The sequence below is a fragment of the Prionailurus viverrinus genome, chromosome C1, assembly GCF_022837055.1.
Source record: "Prionailurus viverrinus isolate Anna chromosome C1, UM_Priviv_1.0, whole genome shotgun sequence".
Lineage (NCBI taxonomy): Eukaryota > Metazoa > Chordata > Mammalia > Carnivora > Felidae > Prionailurus > Prionailurus viverrinus.
In genome coordinates, this window is record NC_062568.1 from 197,181,023 (window position 1) to 197,201,354 (window position 20,332).

Sequence of the window (20,332 nt, forward strand, 5' to 3'; positions counted from 1 at the left end):
ACCCAGGCGCCCCTGGGCAAATTGTTCTTTTTAAACCACAGGATTCCAAAAAGCAGCTGGAGAAGGCGTGGAAGGACTACGAAGCCAAAATGTAAGTGGCTGCGGTCAGGGTGGTTTGCCCAGGGGAGCGAATCTTGCGTTGCAGAAGGAGGCTGGACAGGGGGAGAACCTCAGTGCTGCCAGGACATGTCACCCAAAAGCGCATGGCCTCTCACTCTCTAACATTTTTTTTTTTTTAATGTCTATTTATTTTTGAGATAGAGAGAGTGTGAGCCAGGGAGGGTCAGAGAGAGAGGGAGACACAGAATCTGCAGCAGGCCCCAGGCTCTGAGCCTGGACACACGAGGCCCGACGCGGGGTTCGAACTCACGAACTGTGAGATCGTGACCTGAACCGAAGTTGGTTCAGCTTAACTGACTGAGCCACCCAGGCACCCGCCATCTCACTCTCTGGAGGCATTTACAGAAGGTGATCTATGCCCCGGCCTGACAGGAGTCTGGGGGCTGGACTGCAGGACCACCAAAGGGGGGCAGTGGTGAAGGGTCCTCGAGATCCTGCTCTCAGAGACCCATCTGCTCAGGGTACTAGAAGTGGGCAGAGAGAGGGAAAGGCTGCATGCCAGTAAGTCTCCACAACCACCCAGCCTGTGCGGGGGGTGTTAGCATCCCAAGCGTCAGGAGGAATGGGAGGCTCAGACAGGTTAAGTCGCCTGCCTAAGGCCACACGGTGAGGCGGAGGCGGAGCTGGGGTTCCCGCCCCTTCATCCTCTTTCTGCAACACCAGGTGGTTATTTGTAAGCGTTTAGTCGGACATAGAGGAGGAAAGGGAGTCAGTGTCAGACCCACGCCTCTTGTGCGCGCCTCACGATGCTCCAGACCTCTCACTGGCTACTGGCCCATCATGGGGACAGAGGGAGCCAATCCCCCCAGAGCAGAGACTCCTCGGGCCCTGTCTATAGGACTCTGCCAGGGCCCGGCCAGGCCCGCCGTACCTCAGAGCTCTGTTTACTATTTGTAAACTGTTGTCTTCTCTTGCATTTTGCAAAAGCAGTATGCGTCCATTGTGAATAACTCAGGAAATGAGGAGGAAAGAAGAAAAAACTTTAATTATCCTTAGGAGAGGATGAGAGCCCTGTGGGGAACAGCTAGTACTTCTGTTATTTGAGTGTTTTTACACAGTATGGGCGGATGCTCTGGTTTTGTCACTTAAAAAAGTGGGAGGAGGGGAAGCTACCAAAGACCAAGAGGAAAATTCTTTAAAAAAAAAAAAAAAGCTTATTTATTTTGAGAGGGAGAGAGAATCCCAAGCAGGTTCTGTGCTGTCAGCACAGAGCCAGACAAGGGGGTCAGACTCACAAACCATGAGATCATGACCTGATGGAGATCAGGAGTTGGATGCTTAACGGACTGAGCCACTAAGAGCCCCGGAAAAGCTTAATTTCCAAGACCAAAGTATTAACAACTTTCTAGTCATTTTCCTATATATAAAGAAATATTTTTTACAAGACTGAGAACATAATAATCATATTGAGTTTTCTTTACTTAAAAATACATTGTGACCCGGGCGCCTGGGTAGCTCAGTCATTAAGCCTCTGACTTCCGCTCAGGTCATGATCTCACGGCCTATGAGTTCCGTCCCGCATCAGGCTCTGTCTGCACCGACGGTGCGGAGCCTGCTTGGGATTCTCTCTCGCTTCCTCTCTCTTTGCCCCACCCCTACGCATGCTTTCTCTCTCTCTCTGTCTCTCTCAAAATAAATAAGAGAATAAAAATAAAACTTAAAATACATCATGACCGTCTTTCCACCTCATTGCATATTCATATACATCGTCACTTAAATGGGCACACTGTGTTTCAACATACGCATGATCCGTAATGTATTTCTTCCGCCCCTGTCTTTGGGGAAGCATCCTTGGAACTAAATGTTTGCTCTCTCCCAGAATCATTACTTCTGTAGGTTCAATTCTAAGAAGGAGATCCTGGAGCTTTATTGTTCCTCCAGCCCCAGGGAGGCTGAAGGAAGGCCAGGACTCCCCGCTCCAGCAGCGCTCAGGTCTCTACTGCTGTTGTGCCTGTAGAACCCCCCCCCCCCGCCCCCGCCACGTCCCCCCCCCCGCCACGTTCCCCCCCCCCCCGCCACGTTCCCCCCCCCCCCGCCACGTTCCCCCCCCCCCCGCCACGTTCCCCCCCCCGCCACGTTCCCCCACCCCCCCCCCCCCGCCACTCCCCCGGGGGGGGGGTGGGAGCTGTGGTGGGCGTGGCCATCTGCTCTCTTTAGAGGCCCAGAGAGGGGCGTGGCCACACAGGCAGTCTTCCTAGCAATTTGATGTGGGGCCACCACATGGTCTGCGTCTTCCTGAGTTCCCTTGACTAAGCCCTCAGCCTTGCAGGGCATCACCTACCAAGTGGAAGGAATAAGCCCCACCCTGCTGACCATCTCCAACCAGCTCTGCTTTTACCAGATTTACATATACATACATATACATATGTTTTTGTATATGATTTTGTTTGTAAGTAATCTCTACACCTCACATGGGGCTCAAACTCACAACCCTGAGATCAAGAGTCGCATGCTCCACTGACTGAGCCACAGTCAGGCTCCCCGTACCAGATTTACGTATCGATCTTGCCTGCAAGGTTTCGTTTAAAGAAAAGACTGTGTAATTGATAGGGAGAGGGGCTTGGTGAGGGTTGTTCAGTGAGTAATCAACAGGGCCTGGACTAGAACTCAGTGCTCTTTCTGCCCTGCTCCGCGGTCTCCTGGCTCCTGCCAGGCACGTTACATAGGCTGAGCTACCCGTCCTGGCACAGGCGTCTGTTACGCTCCTTTTTATGAGGGCTTCAGGTATAGCTAGATATTGGTGCGCTGTGAGTTACTGTAATTTCCACCTCATGCTTACCAAACCAGTCTGGGCAGCAGCTGGAAGGGCCCAGAATGGCGTCTGTTGGATACCACCAGGAGCCTCACTTCCTGGTTGTTCATATAGGAGGAGAGCTCCCCTGTCCACCTGGAGCGGCGAAGAAAGGCATCCCTTGGGCAGGGACCTAGTTTTTCTAGGGTGTTCCCCGTGCAAGTCTCTTTCCTCATCTGAGAAATGGGGCCAGTGATACCCTTGCAGGGTTGGTGTGGAGATGAAATAAACACAGTGCATATGAAGCACCTGGTGCTGTGGCTCCACAAGTATTTATCTGAGCCAGATAAATCTTTCTGAGCCAGAACTGCGATCAGAGTAACACAGCAAGGGGCTGACAGGCAGGATCCCAGGCCTCTGCTCCTAGCATTTCCCCTGGCCAGCTTGGGTTCTTGGACAGTCCCTTCCCTCCTCTGGGTCTCAGCTTCATCTTCTGTGAAACAGTCTCTGACTGTGGCCTATCAGAAAAGACAGCGTGGGCGTGGGTGAACTAGGTGATGGGGCTTAATGAGTGCACTTACCGTGATGAGCAGAGAGTAATGTCTAGAACTGTCGAACACTGTATTACACACCTGAAACTAATAGAACACCATGCGTTAACCATACTGGAATTAAAATTTTAAAGTTAATAAAATAAATACAATTTTTTTAAAGAAGAAAAAAAAAAAAAAAAACAGAGACACTGTGCCTGTCACCAGCAGGGGGAACCAGACAGGGAAGGAGGGATGGGGCAAATCTGGGACACAGCGTTGGTTACCAGTGCCGTCCCCAAGCCTCGAGCATCCGACAGACTGGATGGTGGCTTGAATCCAGATGCTGGATTCAAATCCTAGCTCCGGCAGTGACGAGCTGAGAGATTTGGACATGTGACTTGTCTCGGCCTCAGGCTCCTCACCTATAAAATGGGGTGATGATTCCTGCCTCCTGGGGTTATCACTTTAGCATGTGAAGAGTCTAGCAGAGTGCCCAACACAATATCAGTGCTTAAAAATAATAATTAGTAATAATAGCAGCTGGTACTTATACTTACTTATAAGCTTCTTTTACCTTAGGTACCATGATAAGCTCTTTACATCTGTTATCTGATGTATTTATTCCCCTTGGCAGGGAAAGGGGCTGTTATTATCCCCAATTTATAGGTGAGAAATAAGGAAGAGAGTGCCACCCCAATCCCTGCCCTAGTGGATCCCACTGGTTCGTAAGCAAGAAGAGAGGTGGGTGGATAAATAATGAAGATACAAAGCGACGGTGCCGTAAGAATAGTGTCGGCATTGAGGCGGCAGACAAGACAGGTGGTTTCGATCGGGTGGAGGGAAGGGTGGTAGGGGGAGGCATCACAGGAGAGGCGATTCCAAGGCATCAGGTCAGCGGGTGCATGGTTCGTTTTGATTCCTTTCCTCTCCTCCATCCTCCTCACTGACCCCCTCACTCCACCGGGAGTGCCTGCTCCCCGTCTGAATGCTACACTGCTCCCCGAAGTCCCCTTCTCCAGTTCCCTTGGTCTTCTCAGTAACTAGCATTTCACTGCTTTTCACTCAATATTCATTTCACTCCTTCTGCTGCAACTCCATTCAAAGGAAATAAAATATTCCCAGCATGGGAAATGTTTCTACAACATTGGTGATCCTTTGAGGACAGGGAGGGAATAGGAGTTGCTCTTTTCTGGGAAGGGTGTGGTGGAATAAAAAGCAAGTCCCCAGCTAGTAGTCTGAGGTCATCTCAGACCTGGTAGGGTATGGCTCTGTAGATTACCTTAGCTGAGGCAGGGACAGAGCTGTGGTAATTCGTGAAGCCATTTACACTTTACAGCTTGTCTCTATCCTGAGCTAACTAGCTTCTGTCCTTTAATCTCCACTAGAGCCTGTACGAAAAATATTAAATAAATAAGGAAGTACCCCATGCTAAAAACAAACAAATAAAACATTATCTAAAGGAATCACCAGTAGTTACTAGTCATCAATATCATTAGCATCATCATAATCTTGACGGCTTACCGTATGCCAGGGACTACTGTACCGTGCATTATGCCATCTGAGAACAGGCGGCATTTGTTTCATTTTGGAAATGGGAGACATTGAAGCTTAGATTTATAAAGGTTAAGTGAGAGAGCTGCTATTCAAATCTAGAACACACATTTCTAGCCACTGTCCCATGTTGTGCTTCCTTTTTGCCCATTTACTCTTGAGCAGACGTCTTTCCAGTACCAATAGATCTTCCTTATCCTTTTTAATGGCTGCATAGTATTCCTACAGATGGCCAGAGCATAATGTATCTATTTCCCACTGATAGCCATCTAGCTTATTTTTCACTTTTACTAGTGAAAGATGAGGTTAGCAGTGTGCATGGGAGATGCCCCCACCACTCCCAGCCGCTCTGCCTGCTTTGTCTCCTGCCCTCTTAGCAAGCTGCCAGGCTCACTGTGGGCACACCACAGCCTTAGCCATTGCCCCTCCCTGCTGCTCATCTTCTGATCCCCTGAAATAGCATCTGCCATGACCCCCCCCCCCCCCCCGCCCCGGCCCAGCTCACAGGGTCAGTCCCCACCCTAACTCCACCAGCCTGCCACAGACTCCCTCTCGGGGTATCATAAAGCTTTAGGGGAAGGAAAAATAACCACTCCTGAGAAAAAAATTTTTTAACCCTACAGACCCCCACTCTAGAGCAGTGGGGCTCACTCAGGGGCACCCCCTCCCCCCAGTAGACAATTCTGGCTGTCACAACTGGGAGATGCTACTGACATCTAGTGGGTGGAGGTCAGGGGTGCCGCTAAACATCCTACATCTACTGAACGGCTCCATATCAAGGAATTATCTGGTCAGAACATCCGTAGTTCCACGGTCGAGGAATGGCCCAACAGGTCTCCAGGGACAGATCCTGCGTGTAAACACTGACCTCAGTAGGGCCTGGAACTTTAAGGCCAGAATGGACCTGAGGACTCTGCCTAGGCCTTTGCTTCCCTAGTTTACAGACAGGAAAACCGAGGCCTGGAGGGACCTATGATAATAATAGCTGTAGGGTCGTCCGTGTGCTAAGTCTTCTGCATACTTTGTCTCCTCTGGGTACAGATAAGGATCCCCATTTCCCAGCTGAGGAGACTGAGGCTTGGGGAGGGGTAGTGATACTTGTAATGTATCCCACAGTTGTCATCTTTGCTCAGGGCTGGTACCTACTTGGAAGCAAAACTGATAAGCAAGACATCTCCTTTACAGAGGGTTTGTGGTTACATGTGCCCAGCCCCAGATGTGGAAACACTCTCCCGGCTGAGAGTGGGTGGTCTGATGGGCGTGGGATTTCCAGGAAATCATTTACAAACAGATCCAGCCACCCCCAAAGAGGGAAAACAGCCAACCCTCGAGATCTGTAGGGGGAAGGCCCAGGTTACTCTTAGCTACAAGCTGTCTTTGCTCACAAAGAAAAAGACAAAGGTTTTCTAAGCTTTAGGTGGGAAGCTCCATGGTTCAGAAGTATGAAGGTACCTACTGATCCTCTGAGCCACTGATCCTTCCAGCAAAATCAGACTGGTCACCCCAAACCCCACCTGGCCCTAATCTAAGCCTGTCGCCTTCCTGCATAAAAGCCTTCAGCTTCTTCCCATCGCTCTTGGGAGCGATGATCTGAATTAGGCCCTGCGTGATCTGGCCCCTCTGTGCCTCACCTGGAGCCCCTTCCTCTCCATCTCCGTCCCTGAGCCCTGATGCCCCCTGCCTCCGGCTACCACGTGGTCTGATGCTCCTAGCTTCCTCCAAGGCAACCTCTCAGCCTTTCAGATCTCACCTCAAACAGCACTCCCTGAGCAGCCGGGCGAGGTCGGATCCCCCATTTTAGTCTTCGCGGCTGCGATTTGATTCACGTCTTTCTCCCCCACCTGGGTCCTCCTTGTTCACCATTGTACCCCAGCCCTACCACACAGCTGGCACCCCGGAGGGCCCCCTCACTCTCGTGTGCCCGTGGCAGAGAGGGGCATGTGGAGGTGGTGGGTCGTGAAAGGCCCAAGAGTTGTTCGGGCCTCTCTTTCCTTGGGGCCTAGGGCCAGGCTGGAGAAGGAAAGGGACCGGGCCAGAGTGACAGGAGGGAGCCCTGGGGAGGTGGCCCAGGACACACAGAGAGAACGGCGCGTCTTCCAGCTGCACATGTGTGAGGTAAGGGGCGCTGCAGGGGTGTGGGGAGGTTGGGATGTGCCTCTTCGCCTCCTGAACCCCCGGGGTCCTATCCAGATGGCACTTGAGATATCACCGAGGTTCAGTCATGGCCAAGGTTAGCCCGGGGTGGGGACAGCAGCCCCTTGCCCCCAGGATTCAGCTTCTGCACACGCTGCACACTTAGCCCTGCTCTTTCCCCAGTATCTGCTGAGAGCCGGGGAGAGCCAGATGAAGCAGGGTCCTGATTTCCTGCAGAGCCTCATCAAGTTCTTCCACGCCCAGCACAAGTAGGTTTCTTCTCCCTTGTCCCCACCCCCACCCCCACCCCCACCCCGTGGCCCTCACCGTTAACCCTTCAGACAACACAAAACAAGGCCCATCCCCAGGATCTGGCACGCCCTCGAGGACTCCGCCTGTGCCTTTCTAGGGAATGCTTTCTAGGGCTCCTCTTTACTGGGGGCTCCCCATGTATCAGGCACTAGGTACTTTTACACGTTTGCGCTCACTCAGTCCCCCAACAGCCCCGCGAGCCTGGAGAAACCCCCATTCGTCCTCAGAAAACTGCAGCTCAGATTTACTAACATCACGCAGCTGGGACGCGGGATCTGGACCCAGACAACTTTGACTCCAGAGAGCTTGCTCGTGAGGGGCAGGCTGTACTGCCCCCAGGGGCCCTGTGATCCTTGGAGCACCTTCTCTCACCCTTCCTGCCTCCCTCATTCTCCTCTTTCTTGTGCCCCGTTTGGCCTCACGCCTCTTAGCTTTTTCCAAGATGGCTGGAAGGCCGCTCAGAGCCTGTCCCCCTTCATCGAGAAGCTGGCAGCCTCTGTACATGCAGTAAGTCGGGCCTCACCCTTGGGCACACGGTCAAGTCCTCTGTCTTCCCGGGAGAATCTGGGGGTGTGGAAGAGCTGGCCCCTGCCCAGAGAGCAAGGCTGCTGCCCTGCAAGTCTTGGTCCGGGCTGTGCACCCGGCACATCTGTGGGCTGACAGCGGGGTCCTGCCTTCTGTCCCATAGCTGCGTCAAGCCCAGGAGGAGGAGCTACAGAAGCTGACCCAGCTCCGGGACTCCCTCCGAGGGACACTGCAGCTTGAGAGCAGAGAGGTCAGCCCCTCAGTCATGCCCACATGAATGCCTTCTCCCAAGGCCGGCCGTGGAGGGAGGGAGAGAAGGAAGACCCCGCTTCAAGGGGCCCTTGAGAAGTCTCCCTGAGTGAGACCCCTGCGCAGCGAGGCTCTTCCCAGACGCCCTAAGGTGTCCTTTGCGTGTCCGAGGAACAGGAGAATCTGAGCCGGAAGAACTCAGGAGGTGGCTACAGCATCCATCAGCACCAAGGCAACAAGCAGTTTGGGACGGAGAAGGTGGGCTTTCTGTACAAGAAAAGTGACGGGTAAGTCACTCAGCTCAAGTAACTTGCCCAAAGCCACACGGCCAGTAAACAATGGTTGGGAGAGCTGCCCCGGGGGACTGTTCTCATCATTTGCATAGACTCTGAGGGTTCCAGCACCCTCCGTTCTAGCAGTGCAATATCTTCAGAATCCTAGGCACATGAACTCCTGCTGGAACTTACTGGTTGTTCTTAACTTGAAAAAGAATAATAGTAGCAGCTAGCCCTTACTGAACACTTATTATGCCCTACGCTGTCCCCGTGCCTTCACCCTTAACCGCTCTAATATACGGAATATGCCTGGAAATGAAAGCGTTGACTGTGCCTTGCTCCCTGGTGTAAAAAAAAAAAAAAAAAAAAAAAAAAAAAAAAATCAGTCTGTGAAATGCAAAGGCTCCGGGGGATGTATTCATGTTTCTGTTTACTAATCAGCTTTTATCAGAGAAGAATAGCTTTGTTATACCAATTAATATTCACCTCTTAAAGAAGTACTAAGTAGCTTTGGATTGTGGGTTTGCTAATTTCTGTTTTGGGGGTCTCAATATCTATCTTGCTTTATCCTTAATCATAATGCATCGGTGTGGTCAAGGGCCTGATAAGGGTTGGGAGCAGTGTCTCCTTCATCAGACTAGAAGCTCTCAGAGGGCCAGGGTCACATGTTCCCCTTTAGAATAAGGATTCCCAGAGAGTGGGGGCTGTGTTTCCCCCATCAGACTGGGAGCTTCCTCAGGGCAGGACTAGGTCTCCTCCATCAGAAGGGAGCCTCAGAAAGTGAGGGGTGTAGGAGTCAGGGGATGGAAGAGGTGAAGAGGTGTGGCTGGGGTCATACAGGTGAGGCTGGAGACCTGGTCCAGGGCTGTGTTTTCTGATACGGGGGAGTTGGGCGTGAGCCTTGGGTCAGTGTCTCTCTGTCCCTCTGGGCTCTAGAATTCGAAGAGTCTGGCAGAAAAGGAAGTGTGGAGTCAAGTACGGCTGCCTGACCATCTCACACAGCACGGTGAGGCCTGGAGGAGAGGGGGTCTCAGGGCTCAATAGGTCCTCTCTTCACTGGTCAGAACAAGCCCTCCCTCTAGCACTGGCCCCCAAACCTGGATCCAGGTGGCTGGAGACCCCCTGTGGGAGGAAGGATGGGATTGAAAGCTCCCAACGTAGTCTTGGCCCACACTCCACAATCCATGAGGTGCTGGGAGAGAGGAGATGTGAACTGGAACAGGACTATTATAGCCATTTAGCAGATTGGGAAATAGAGGCCTAAGGATTTGGGAGGCACAGAGGGTAACATGTAAATCCTCTGTCCCCCAATTCCCACAGATAAACAGGCCCCCCGTGAAGCTGACCCTGCTGACGTGCCAAGTGAGGCCAAATGCTGAGGAGAAAAAGTGCTTTGACCTGGTGACCCGTGAGTAGTCCCTGTCTCCTCTCCAACAACTGCCTAGGGCTTCTCGAAGAGACCTGTCAGCTCCCAGGAGGCTTCAGTTAGGGGTCTCTGTCCAATCCCACATGTGTTTATCAAATAGCTGCTGCTGCAGCCATCAGACTCCTTAGGCCCTGGATGCTCTTTTTAGAGGGTACACCCCACATCCCATTAAACATTAAAATGTACCCACATCCCACATTAAATACGATTATTTCTGTAAAGTATATTTGAATGGATTGGGGTAATTGGGCTTTCAAAATTATCATTTCTTTAGAAGTTTCAGTCTCCATCCTTTGGAGGCTTTGATGCCAGGCTTTACATGGGGACCAGTGCAGGCTGAGAAAGACCCAGATCTCATCCTAGGGAGCTCTCTCTGGCAGGGATGTATCCAGAAGAGAGGTGCAGATACAGCACTGTCAAAGATTAGGGAGTGGAAGCCCTGCCCTGCTGTGAGGAATCAGGAAAGGCTGTTTGGGCCAGAGAGCATTTGAGTGCAGCCTTGAAGAACACACAACACAGAGTTTGGGGGCAGACATTTCAGGGGACGGGATCGGCATGATGAAAGACATGGGGGCAGGACAATGGGTCTGACCAGTCTGGCCAGAGTGTAGGGTTCACAGAGGAGAGCGATGGGAGATGAGACCTGGGAAATGCCTCTTAAAGGTTTCGGCCTGATTTCCTGGTAATAGGGAGCCACGGGGTGTCCTGGAGCAGGGGGTGTCATGATTAGATTGGAACCTTGGGCACAACAATCTGGCAGCCGGTACAGGTTGGGGGAAGGGGGAGTTGGGGAGCAAGGAGACCAGACAGGAGGAGGCTGAGGGCCCAAGTGGGGTGATGGCAGTAGGTTCGGAGGATACTCTGCCTCTGAGCTGGGTGGGGTCTTGTTCCCTGGACCCTGTAACTGGGGTTTCACACAGAGGCTTCTTGTTGTGACTTCTGAGAAACTGCCTGTGCTACTGGCCACTGTCATTACCCTCCCCACCCCAGCTCTGCAGAGCCTGGCTCCTCAGGGACAAAAGCACCCCCCCCCCCCCGTCCCCCCACCCGGGCCCAGCTGTTTGGTTGAGGACTCCCTGGGCCCAGGGAAGGTCCACAGGATTTCTGTGGACCAGACACACGTCGGTCTCCCCACAGACAACAGGACATACCACTTCCAGGCAGAGGATGAACATGAGTGTGAGGCGTGAGTGACTCCCCACGGCCAGCCTGGGGGTGGGGTCCGGGGAGCCCTAGCTACCTCCCAGCCTCTGGGGACCCCACCCCCGCGGGTGTCACTCCCGGGCCCCCCCGGCATGCTCTCCGCAGGTGGGTGTCAGTGCTACAGAACAGCAAGGACGAGGCCTTGAGCAGTGCCTTCCTCGGGGAGCCCAGCGGCGGCCCGGGGCCCTGGGGGGGCGCTGGGCTGGATGGGGAGCCCCAGGACCTCACGAAGCTGCTCATCGCGGAAGTGAAGAGCAGGCCCGGAAATGGCCAGTGCTGCGACTGCGGAGCTGCAGGTCAGCCAGTGGACGTGGAGGGGAGGGGGGGAGGGGGGGAGGGGGGAAGAGTCCCCCACCCCCCACCCCCCACCCCCAGGCTCAAGCTTCTCCACCTTGCAGACCCCACGTGGCTCAGCACCAACCTGGGCGTGCTCACCTGCATCCAGTGCTCCGGCGTCCACCGCGAGCTGGGTGTGCGCTTCTCGCGCATGCAGTCCCTCACCTTGGACCTGCTGGGCCCCTCCGAGCTGCTGGTGAGGGTGGGGCGGGGCCAGCGGTGACATTGGGGGCGGGGCCTGGTCGGAGGCTGGACTGGGTCCACTGGCTCAACCTGCGATTGCGGGCCCTGGATAGGTGGGGCAGGATCCTGACGCGCTGGGAAGGGAGTGATGTGGGGCGGGGAGGGGGGCTTCCGGAGGCTCAGTCCTCCAGGGGGCGCTGTCCTAACCGCCGGTCTTACCCCCACCACTTTCCTGCGACCCCAGCTGGCCTTGAACATCGGAAACACTCGCTTCAATGAGGTTATGGAGGCCCAGCTGCCCTCACATGGAGGCCCTAAGCCCTCCGCTGAGAGTGACATGTAAGGGGATTATCCGGTGGAGGGGGGGCGTCCTGGCTGGGGATTCTGCTTTTCCAGCTCCCGTGGTCTCAGGAGGGTCTTGGACCAGAAGTCTGGGGAGAAGGGAGCCTCAGATCTGGAAGGTCTAGGACGTGGTTCTGGGGAACAGGAGATCCGTATCTCCTGTGGGAGGGTTCCAGGGGTGGAAACGGCCCTTGCTCTGAGATTGTGGTTGACTTCGGCAGGAGCTCGCGCAGGGACTATATTGTGGCCAAGTATGTGGAACACAGGTTTGCCCGCCGGTCCGCACCCGAGCCTCAGAGACTGCGGACGGCCATTTGCAACCGGGACCTCCTGTCAGTACTGGAGGCCTTCGCTAACGGGCAGGACTTTGGACAGCTGCTGCCTGGGCCTGACGGCCAGGTGAGAGCCACCTCCAAGGGCCACTTAGACCCCACCCGCTCTCTCATACTCCCCAGCCTTTCTCCAGGATCAGCTATTCCCCTCACCCCCTGCCCCGCCTCTGACATCTGCTCAAATCCCACCCGGCAGAGGGGTAAATGGGACCGAGCACTTCAGTCGAGCAGACCTGGGCCAGACTCCTGGCTCTCTGGCTTTTCCAAGCTGTGTGATCTAGAGCAGGTTACTTAACTTCTCTGAGTCTCGTTTTCTCATTTGTAAAATGCGTGGATGATAGCACCCACAGGGTAGAAGTGAGAATTAAGTTATGTGTATATAAAGGGCCAGGCATATAGTATGTGTGCAGTGAATATTAGTATCTTTCTGTTTCCTCGACTAGCCTTGGAAATGGGTAAGGGTGCGTCCGAGTAGATCAGGGAAGGCTATTGCATTGGCGACTCCAGTGAGCCGGGAGGGGGTGAGTCAGAGGGGAAGGGTATCAGAGACATGTGAATGGATACATTGACAGGAGTTGCTGACTGTACATGAAAAAAATCGAATGTCATGTCTCTGTGGGTGGGGCTTCCCGGTGGGCAGCGAGGGTGCAGCACTGAGGTGAGGTAAGAATTTGGAACAGCCTACACATGAGTGATACAGCTGAAAGTATGAGGTTAGCTGAGGTCTCAAGGGGCCAGTGAGAGAGAGGAGCAGAGAGAGCCCAGGGCTAAGAACCAAGGCTGGGAAGCACCTGTTATGGGGGGTAAGAGGAGGCAGAGCCAATGAAGGAAGCAGTGAACGAATGGTCTCTCACCTCCCTCCCAAGCACGTTCCATCCCTGTGGTCTCCTCTCTCAGGGTCCTGGCAGCTTTATGTCGGGAGGTGTCCAGGGCAGCGAGAGTTCAGGAGGGTGATACTGGATTGGGGGCAGGTGAACTGGGGGAAACTCAGAGGTGTGGCTGTGTACCCAGGCACCTGGAGAGCTTGCCCTGCACTTGGCTATCAGAGTCGCCACCCAGGCCTCCCTGCCCCTGGTGGATTTCATCATCCAAAATGGGTGAGAACCTCCCTGCCCATCTGCCCACCTCCTCATACTCCCCCTTGTTCCTTTCTCTTCTCCGTTCCCCTTCCCCCTTCCCTCTTTTTCCCCCCTGACTTTGACCCCTTTGCCTGTCTGTTCCCCTTCCTTCCTCCCCGGCCCCCCACCCCCAGAGGTCACCTGGACACCAAGGCTGCTGACGGGAACAGTCCCGTGCACTGCGCTGCTCTCTACAATCAGCCCGACTGCCTCAAGCTGCTGCTGAAAGGGAGAGCTTCGGTTGGCACAGGTGGGGCCCCGACGCCTCCTCTACCAGACTTCCGGTTCCTTACTACCCCTCGTGTGGCACTTCCTGCCTTCTTCCCAGATGGAGAGCACTGGTAACAAGCATGGGCTTTGCAGACAGACTTGGGTCCTAATCCCAGCTTGCCTCTGACCACCTCTGTGACCTTGGGATCTGTCCATTCATCTGTTGAACCTCAGCTTCCTCATGTGCAAAATGGGTATAATACCACAGACCAAGTAGAACTGCTGAGAAGATAAAAAAAAAAAGAGAATGTGTCTGAAAGTATTTAAGCAAATGACTATTAGCTGAGTTCAAATAATAGTGATTATAGTAGCCACTATTTATTTACTGTTTAACATGTGCCTGGTAAGGTGCCAAGTGCTCTTGGCACAAGAGCCTCACAACAACCTCATCAGAAAGGTATGAGTATTATACTCATTTTGTATATGAGCAAATGAAGGCCCAGAGAGGCTAAGTGACTTGCCCAAGATCACACAGCCAGGAAGTAGCAGAGCCGAGATTCAAGCGCAGTCTGATTCCAGAGGCCCATCTTAACCTCTGATCTATAATGTCTTTTGACCCTGACCCCTAACTTTACCCCTCACAGTGAACGAGGCAGGAGAGACAGCTCTGGACATAGCCAGGAAGAAGCAGCACAAGGAGTGTGAGGAGCTGGTGAGGTCTAGGAAAGGAGGGGAAGCCCCTGACCCTTCCTCTTTCTCTGCTGAGCCCCTGACCCTCTGAACTGCCAAGGCTTTGTTTTTGGCAGCTGGAGAAGGCCCAGGCGGGGACTCTCGCCTTCCCTCTGCACGTGGACTACTCCTGGGGACTCTCCACAGAGCCTGGCTCCGACAGTGACGAGGAGGAAGAAGAGAAGGTGGGTCCTCACCCCATCTCTCGGGCCTTCGTGAGAGAGCAGATGGAAAGAGCCAGATCGGACCTGCTGTGGGGAGGGGCAGGGCTGAACTGGAGGAACCACACCATCCTTTCTCCCATACCTTTGCCCCTGCAGCGCTGCCCTCTGAAGCCCCCAGCCCAGGCCCGCTGGGCCAGTGGGAGGGTCGACCTCAGCAACAAGACGTACGAGGCCATCGCCACCCTGGGACCAGCTGCCCCTCAGAGCGAGAGTGAGGCCTGCCCCCCGCCCTTGCCGGTCAAAAACCCTTCTCGGACCATGGTCCAAGGGCGTGTGGGACATACCAGTGGAGGTATGACTGGCTGCCCAGGAAAATGCTCATCATACCATTCACTGTCACCAGCGCATTGAGTCAAGGGTGCGTGTGTGAGCTCATGTCACCCTCACAGTCTCTTGTCAGGCAGAGATGTGGAGGAACATCCCCCAAATCCCACAGCTAATACGTCCCCGATGTGGGATTCAAACCCAGGTCTGTCTTATTCCAAATTCTTCAATGCTTTCCTTAAATAAAAAGAGAGAGAAGCATTTATTGACCATCCACTGTGTCTCCAGTATTTGGGGAGCTACACTGAGACGCAGTCTAGTGGGGGAGATAGAAGCTGGCATGCAGTTCATTACAATAATAGACACAACGAGGGGCGCCTGGATGGCGCAGTCGGTTGAGCGTCCGACTTCAGCCAGGTCACGATCTCGCGGTCCGTGAGTTCGAGCCCCGCGTCGGGCTCTGGGCTGATGGCTCGGAGCCTGGAGCCTGTTTCCGATTCTGTGTCTCCCTCTCTCTCTGCCCCTCCCCTGTTCATGCTCTGTCTCTCTCTGTCCCAAAATAAATAAAAAACGTTGAAAAAAAAATTAAAAAAAAATAATAGACACAATGGTATAGAATGTAAATCCCCGCCCCCCCCCCCCAAAGAATGTAAATCTCAAGAGGACAGAAGTGTTCCGTTGACTAGTATTTCTCCTGCGCCTAGCACAGCACCTGGCTCTTCTCAAGAACTGTTTGTTGAAAGAACGAACAGCCTTGTTCTGGGAGCTCAGGGGAGGGAGGGAGCGTGTGCTGTTGGGACTGGGGAGTGGTTGAGGAAGGCATCCTGTCTGGGTAGCATCTGCGTTGAGCCTGGGGAATGAGCAGGAGAGTCCAGACTGAGACTGAGGGGCAGGAGGGGTAGAAGCCAAAACTGCATCAGTGTGGCCTGGACATCAAAGCAAATGAGACTGGGCATGGAGGGGAGGAGCTGAAGGGGACCACCGGGGAGGTGGATGGCATCCGGGAGTGGGGACAGCCATAGATCCTTGAGGCCAAGGACTGCTTTGAATTGAGAACAGAGTAAGTGATAAAGACAGGCTTTATCATTTCTGATTCTAGATCATTCCGAAGTCCCCAGCCTGAGCTTAGAGCCTTCTGGGGCCCCTGAGAGCCTGGGCAGTCCAGCCTCCACCCCTTCCAGCCTCACAAGCCCTGGGGAAGCTGGAGGTCCCAGCCAAACCCCCCCACCGAGCTCTGAGGAGGGCCTCTGGGAGCCCCCGGGCCCCTCCCGCCCCAGCCTGACATCTGGAACCACCCCCACGGAGATGTATCCCCCGGTCAAGTTCAGGTGAGGGCCCAGCTGGGCAAGTCTCCCCCATCCCTCTGCACATCATGTATTTCCCCACCTGTCAGTGGTGCCTATCTAAGGCCTGGGATACCTCCCTGCTCTGAGGCCCATGACTAACACAGAATGCTAGCCCTTGAGTGGAGGGTGAGTGGGCCCCCTGCCCCTCACACACCTGCTCCTGAGTCTGGGAAGGAGCCTGAGACCCAGACTGCTGGAGGCCAAGTGAAGGCTTAGTCCCTCCTGCCTAGAGGCCGGAGTCTAGAGGCTCTCAGTGGGATCTCTGCCGTGTTCCCACCTCCAGCGCAGGATCCAGTCCTCCCTTGCCTGGAAACAAGCCCTTTCAGTTTGCAGTTTGGGGGATAGATACAGGGAAATCTCCAGAGCCCTCGGGAGTCAGTTCTAAGCCTGGGGGCCTCGAGGGGTTCTCTACCCACCTGCTTAGGCCCCAGCCTATACCTGAGCTCTTTTCCCCCACACTAAGGGGCTCTCGGTGTGAGGTCACATTGGCCTTTCCCTGCCTTCCAGCTCCGAGAGCACCCGCTCCTACCGGCGGGGTGGGCCAGAGCCTGGAAGACTGTCCCTCAGCCAGACAGCCTCTGTGCAGAAGGAACACGCTGGTATGAGCTCTGGGACCACGGTTTGAGGGGCGGTGGCGGGACACGTGGGAGGCAGAGGGGTCAACGGGAGGCGGTTGGGGTGGGGGACCTCTCCCCATGACTGGGGTACATATGAGAGCAGGTGGCCGCAGTTTGGTCAGTGCCTGCCCTTCCCACCACAGCCCAGGACACATGCAGCTGGGGAGAGCCCAGGCCTTGAGGGATGGCAGAGGTGGTGATGCCCAAGCCCTGGTTTCTCTCCGGGGAGGCTGAGCAAACCCCTGTCAACCAGGCTGGAGGCTCAGAGAAGGTCTCACCTCCCTGCAGATGAGGCAGGATTAGGGTGGCTGTGTACCAGTCTTTAGTGTGCCCGACTGTCCCCTTGTAGGAATCTGCTGAGACTGCCAACTCCCAGGCACAGAGGCATGTGACAGGGACCAGGCAGGGGCTCTCATCCTTAATCCGACTTCTCTCTGCTGGATCACGAAGCCTCTCACAGCTACCCATAGTTAGTTGAGGAACTGGGAGTGGGCACAGGACAGAGCCAGTTGGGCTGAGAATAAAACTGCTCGCTTCTTGTTCCCCCGGGGATTCCTCAGGGGTGGTCGTGGGTGTCAGTGCTGGGAGCGGGAGGCAGCAGGGGCAGGATCCGGGTCTCTCTGAGGAATTGCCACCCTCACTGTATCAAAGTCAGGCACCAGACACAAATCTGTGTCCACAACCAGGTATCTGTCACCCAGCATTTAGCCGATACTTGTTGAGACGTGCATGCTAAGAAGAGGCCGGGCTTCAGAGTGTGGAGGCCTGGGAAAAGTGGCTTCACTTCCTTAAGCCTCAGTTTCGTTGTCTGTTAAATGGGGATAATTTCATCTATCCATGACAGGACAGTGGTGAAACTGAGTGAGATAAACAGCTGGTGTATAATAAAAGTACTTAGACGGGGCGCCTGGGCGACTCAGTTGGTTAAGTGTCCGACTTCAGCAAAGGTTATGATCTTGCGGTTCATGAGTTCGAGCCCTGCGGCAGGCTCTGTGCTGATACTCAGAGCCCGGAGCCTGCCTAGGATTCTGTGTCTCCCTCTGCCCCTGCCGCTGCCCCACTTGCATGCTCTCTCGCTCTCTGTCTCTCAAAAATACATAAACATTAAAAAATTTTTTTAAATATATAATATAGGTACTTAGAAACTATCAATTTTCATTCTTCTACCCCCAGGTTGGCTTCACTGAAGGAGAGGGCTCAAGAAGGGGGGTTCTCCTGGAAACTCTGCGCAGCTTTTGCAAGACTAGCTCCTTGCTGGCCTTTGCATGCCTGAACTACCCCCGTGTTTGGGCCCCAATGTTCAGAGCTAGGACTTGAACCCGCAAGACTGGGGAACTGAGGCGTCCGTTCCCTTGGGTCTTGCTGTCTCTGTCCCTTGTGCCTCCGTGGCTGGCCTTCCTCCCTGCCGTGGACCCATACCCCTTGCCCAGGACACTGGGCCCTTCCATGTTAGGGCTAATGGTGGCTCCTTCCCCTCTATGCCATCACTGCCCAGAGGCCAGGGAGCCAGAGGGCTGGGTCTGAGATTCTTGAGCTACTCTCCATCTTGAGAATTCTCAGTCTCTCATCAGACCAGAACTCTGCTTCTTCTATCAGTCTGGGGGCTCCGTAAAATTAAGACCGGCCTACCCTCATGCTTCATGTCCAGACCAGGGATTCTACCAGACAAAGGGCTGCCTTCTTGGACATTCATTAGTCTAGGACTCCTTTCCTGAGTTTCTCTCTATGTCCAGATGTCACACAAGTAAGACAAGGGTCTTGCAGATGTGGTCCCTTGCTAGGAAGCTGGTCCCCAAGGCTGGGCTTGGGAATGGGCAGGGCTAGATCCCAGGGGATGGTCCTCGGCCCAGGGGCAGACAGTCAGCTGGCTTACACCGATGAGACCCTGCAGTTGTCTGTAGCTTGGGTGCCTTCTGCTTGGCCAGTGCTCATGCTGAACTGGCTGTTAAGTAAATAATCTGAAGAGTACTCCTTTCAAGGGACAGCGCAGCCTTCCCGGGCACCTCTGTTATATACCCCAGCCGGGAGGTAGACTAGGAGTAACCCCCATTTGCCTACTCTCCTTGATTTAGCAGGAAGAAAAGGAACGGTCAGAGATGATCGATCTTCACTTCTCTCCTTTTTCTTCGGTCAACTCAGGAGCCTTCCAGTCTTGGGGGAGGAAAGAGCTAAGAAAGGAGGAAGGAAAATAATAGGAAGGGAGGCAGGAAATAAAGTTTCTCCTTCCCCTTGCCAGAAATTCCACCATGACTTTCAGCCCCATGTTAGAAAACAGGTACACTTAAGCCATCATCAATCTCTAACAGCTTTATGGGCACTGGGCATGCGGCCCTGGCAAGGATGGGCCAGGCCAAACAGAAGAGGCTGGAGGGTGCCAATGGCCAACGAAGCAGTCTGGCCCAGGAGGCTGAACTGTTTACCCTGGATGGAGACCTGATTGGTCTGGGATCCCACAGGAACAGGGTTGTCTTCTGAGCCTCCAGTGTCTGGTTTTGTTCATCTCAGACTTGTTATTTCACTCATCTCTAATAAAAGATTTTTGTTTTATTAAATTCCAGTGGTTTCATTTATGTGATCTGAAGAGCATTAGGGAAGGGGGTGGGAATACTAGGACCTGGAACTCTTTCTCTGGACCTGCTAAGGGAGCTGGGCCTGGTATAGAACAGGGATGATTTTGCCCCAAGGGACGTTTGGCAATGCAGAGACTTTTTTTTTTTTTTTTTTTTGACTGTTCCCAACTGGAAGGCGCTGCTGGCATCTAGTGGCTAGAGGTCAGAGATACTGGTCACCATCCTGCAATACACAGGTCAGCCCCACAACAATGTATTATCCCATCCAGAATGCTAGTGGTGCCCAGGTTAAGAAACACTGGTGCAGGGGCGCCTGGGTGGCGCAGTCGGTTAAGCGTCCGACTTCAGCCAGGTCACGATCTCGCGGTCCATGAGTTCGAGCCCCGCGTCGGGCTCTGGGCTGATGGCTCAGAGCCTGGAGCCCGTTTCCGATTCTGTGTCTCCCTCTCTCTCTGCCCCTCCCCCGTTCATGCTCTGTCTCTCTCTGTCCCAAAAATAAATAAACGTTGAAAAAAAAATTTTTTTAATAAAAAAAATAAAAATAAAAATAAAAAATAAAAATAAATAAAAATAAATAAAAAAAAAAGAAACACTGGTGCAGAGAAAGCCTGTTGGACGGGGAGTCAGGAGACCCGTAGTTGAGGTCTGCCACAGCCCTTGTCTCAGTTTGACTTTCCCTGAGACAAAGCTTTGGGGACCAATAGTTTATTGTGACGTGACCCCAGGAAACATAATAAGGAAGTAGGGAGTGGAACCGTAGGTCAAACGCAGTAGAAGTTGTATTAATGAGGGGCTACCACCGGGAACAACCAGGACTTATCTTGGGGACTGTGTTGATTAGAACATATCTTCAGGCTCCTGGCTGGCTCGATCAGTGGAGTGTGCGACTCTTGATCTCAGGGCCGAGAGTTCGAGGCCCGTGTTGGGCATGGAGATTACTTACAAAGTAAATAAATATATAAGAACATGTCTTCAAGTTGTCCCACTGAAAGTGAAAACATTG

General features: G+C 53.7%; 1 protein-coding gene across 1 annotated transcript in view; it reads left to right on the forward strand.

Moving 5' to 3' along the window:
• Positions 1-19,311, forward strand: part of ASAP3 (ArfGAP with SH3 domain, ankyrin repeat and PH domain 3) — a 49,716-nt gene extending 30,405 nt beyond the window's left edge. The window contains 23 exon segments of the mRNA XM_047870800.1: positions 42-91; positions 6,939-7,050; positions 7,252-7,337; positions 7,812-7,887; positions 8,069-8,155; positions 8,332-8,441; positions 9,366-9,435; positions 9,750-9,837; positions 10,993-11,041; positions 11,164-11,354; positions 11,457-11,590; positions 11,822-11,916; positions 12,141-12,318; positions 13,263-13,348; positions 13,504-13,619; positions 14,224-14,291; positions 14,386-14,493; positions 14,629-14,824; positions 15,896-16,124; positions 16,650-16,692; positions 16,694-16,741; positions 17,933-17,960; positions 17,963-19,311. Coding sequence (XP_047726756.1) covers positions 42-91; positions 6,939-7,050; positions 7,252-7,337; positions 7,812-7,887; positions 8,069-8,155; positions 8,332-8,441; positions 9,366-9,435; positions 9,750-9,837; positions 10,993-11,041; positions 11,164-11,354; positions 11,457-11,590; positions 11,822-11,916; positions 12,141-12,318; positions 13,263-13,348; positions 13,504-13,619; positions 14,224-14,291; positions 14,386-14,493; positions 14,629-14,824; positions 15,896-16,124; positions 16,650-16,692; positions 16,694-16,741; positions 17,933-17,960; positions 17,963-18,006 — 2,292 coding nt within the window. The 3' untranslated portion in view covers positions 18,007-19,311.
• Positions 19,312-20,332: the final 1,021 nt, after the last annotated feature.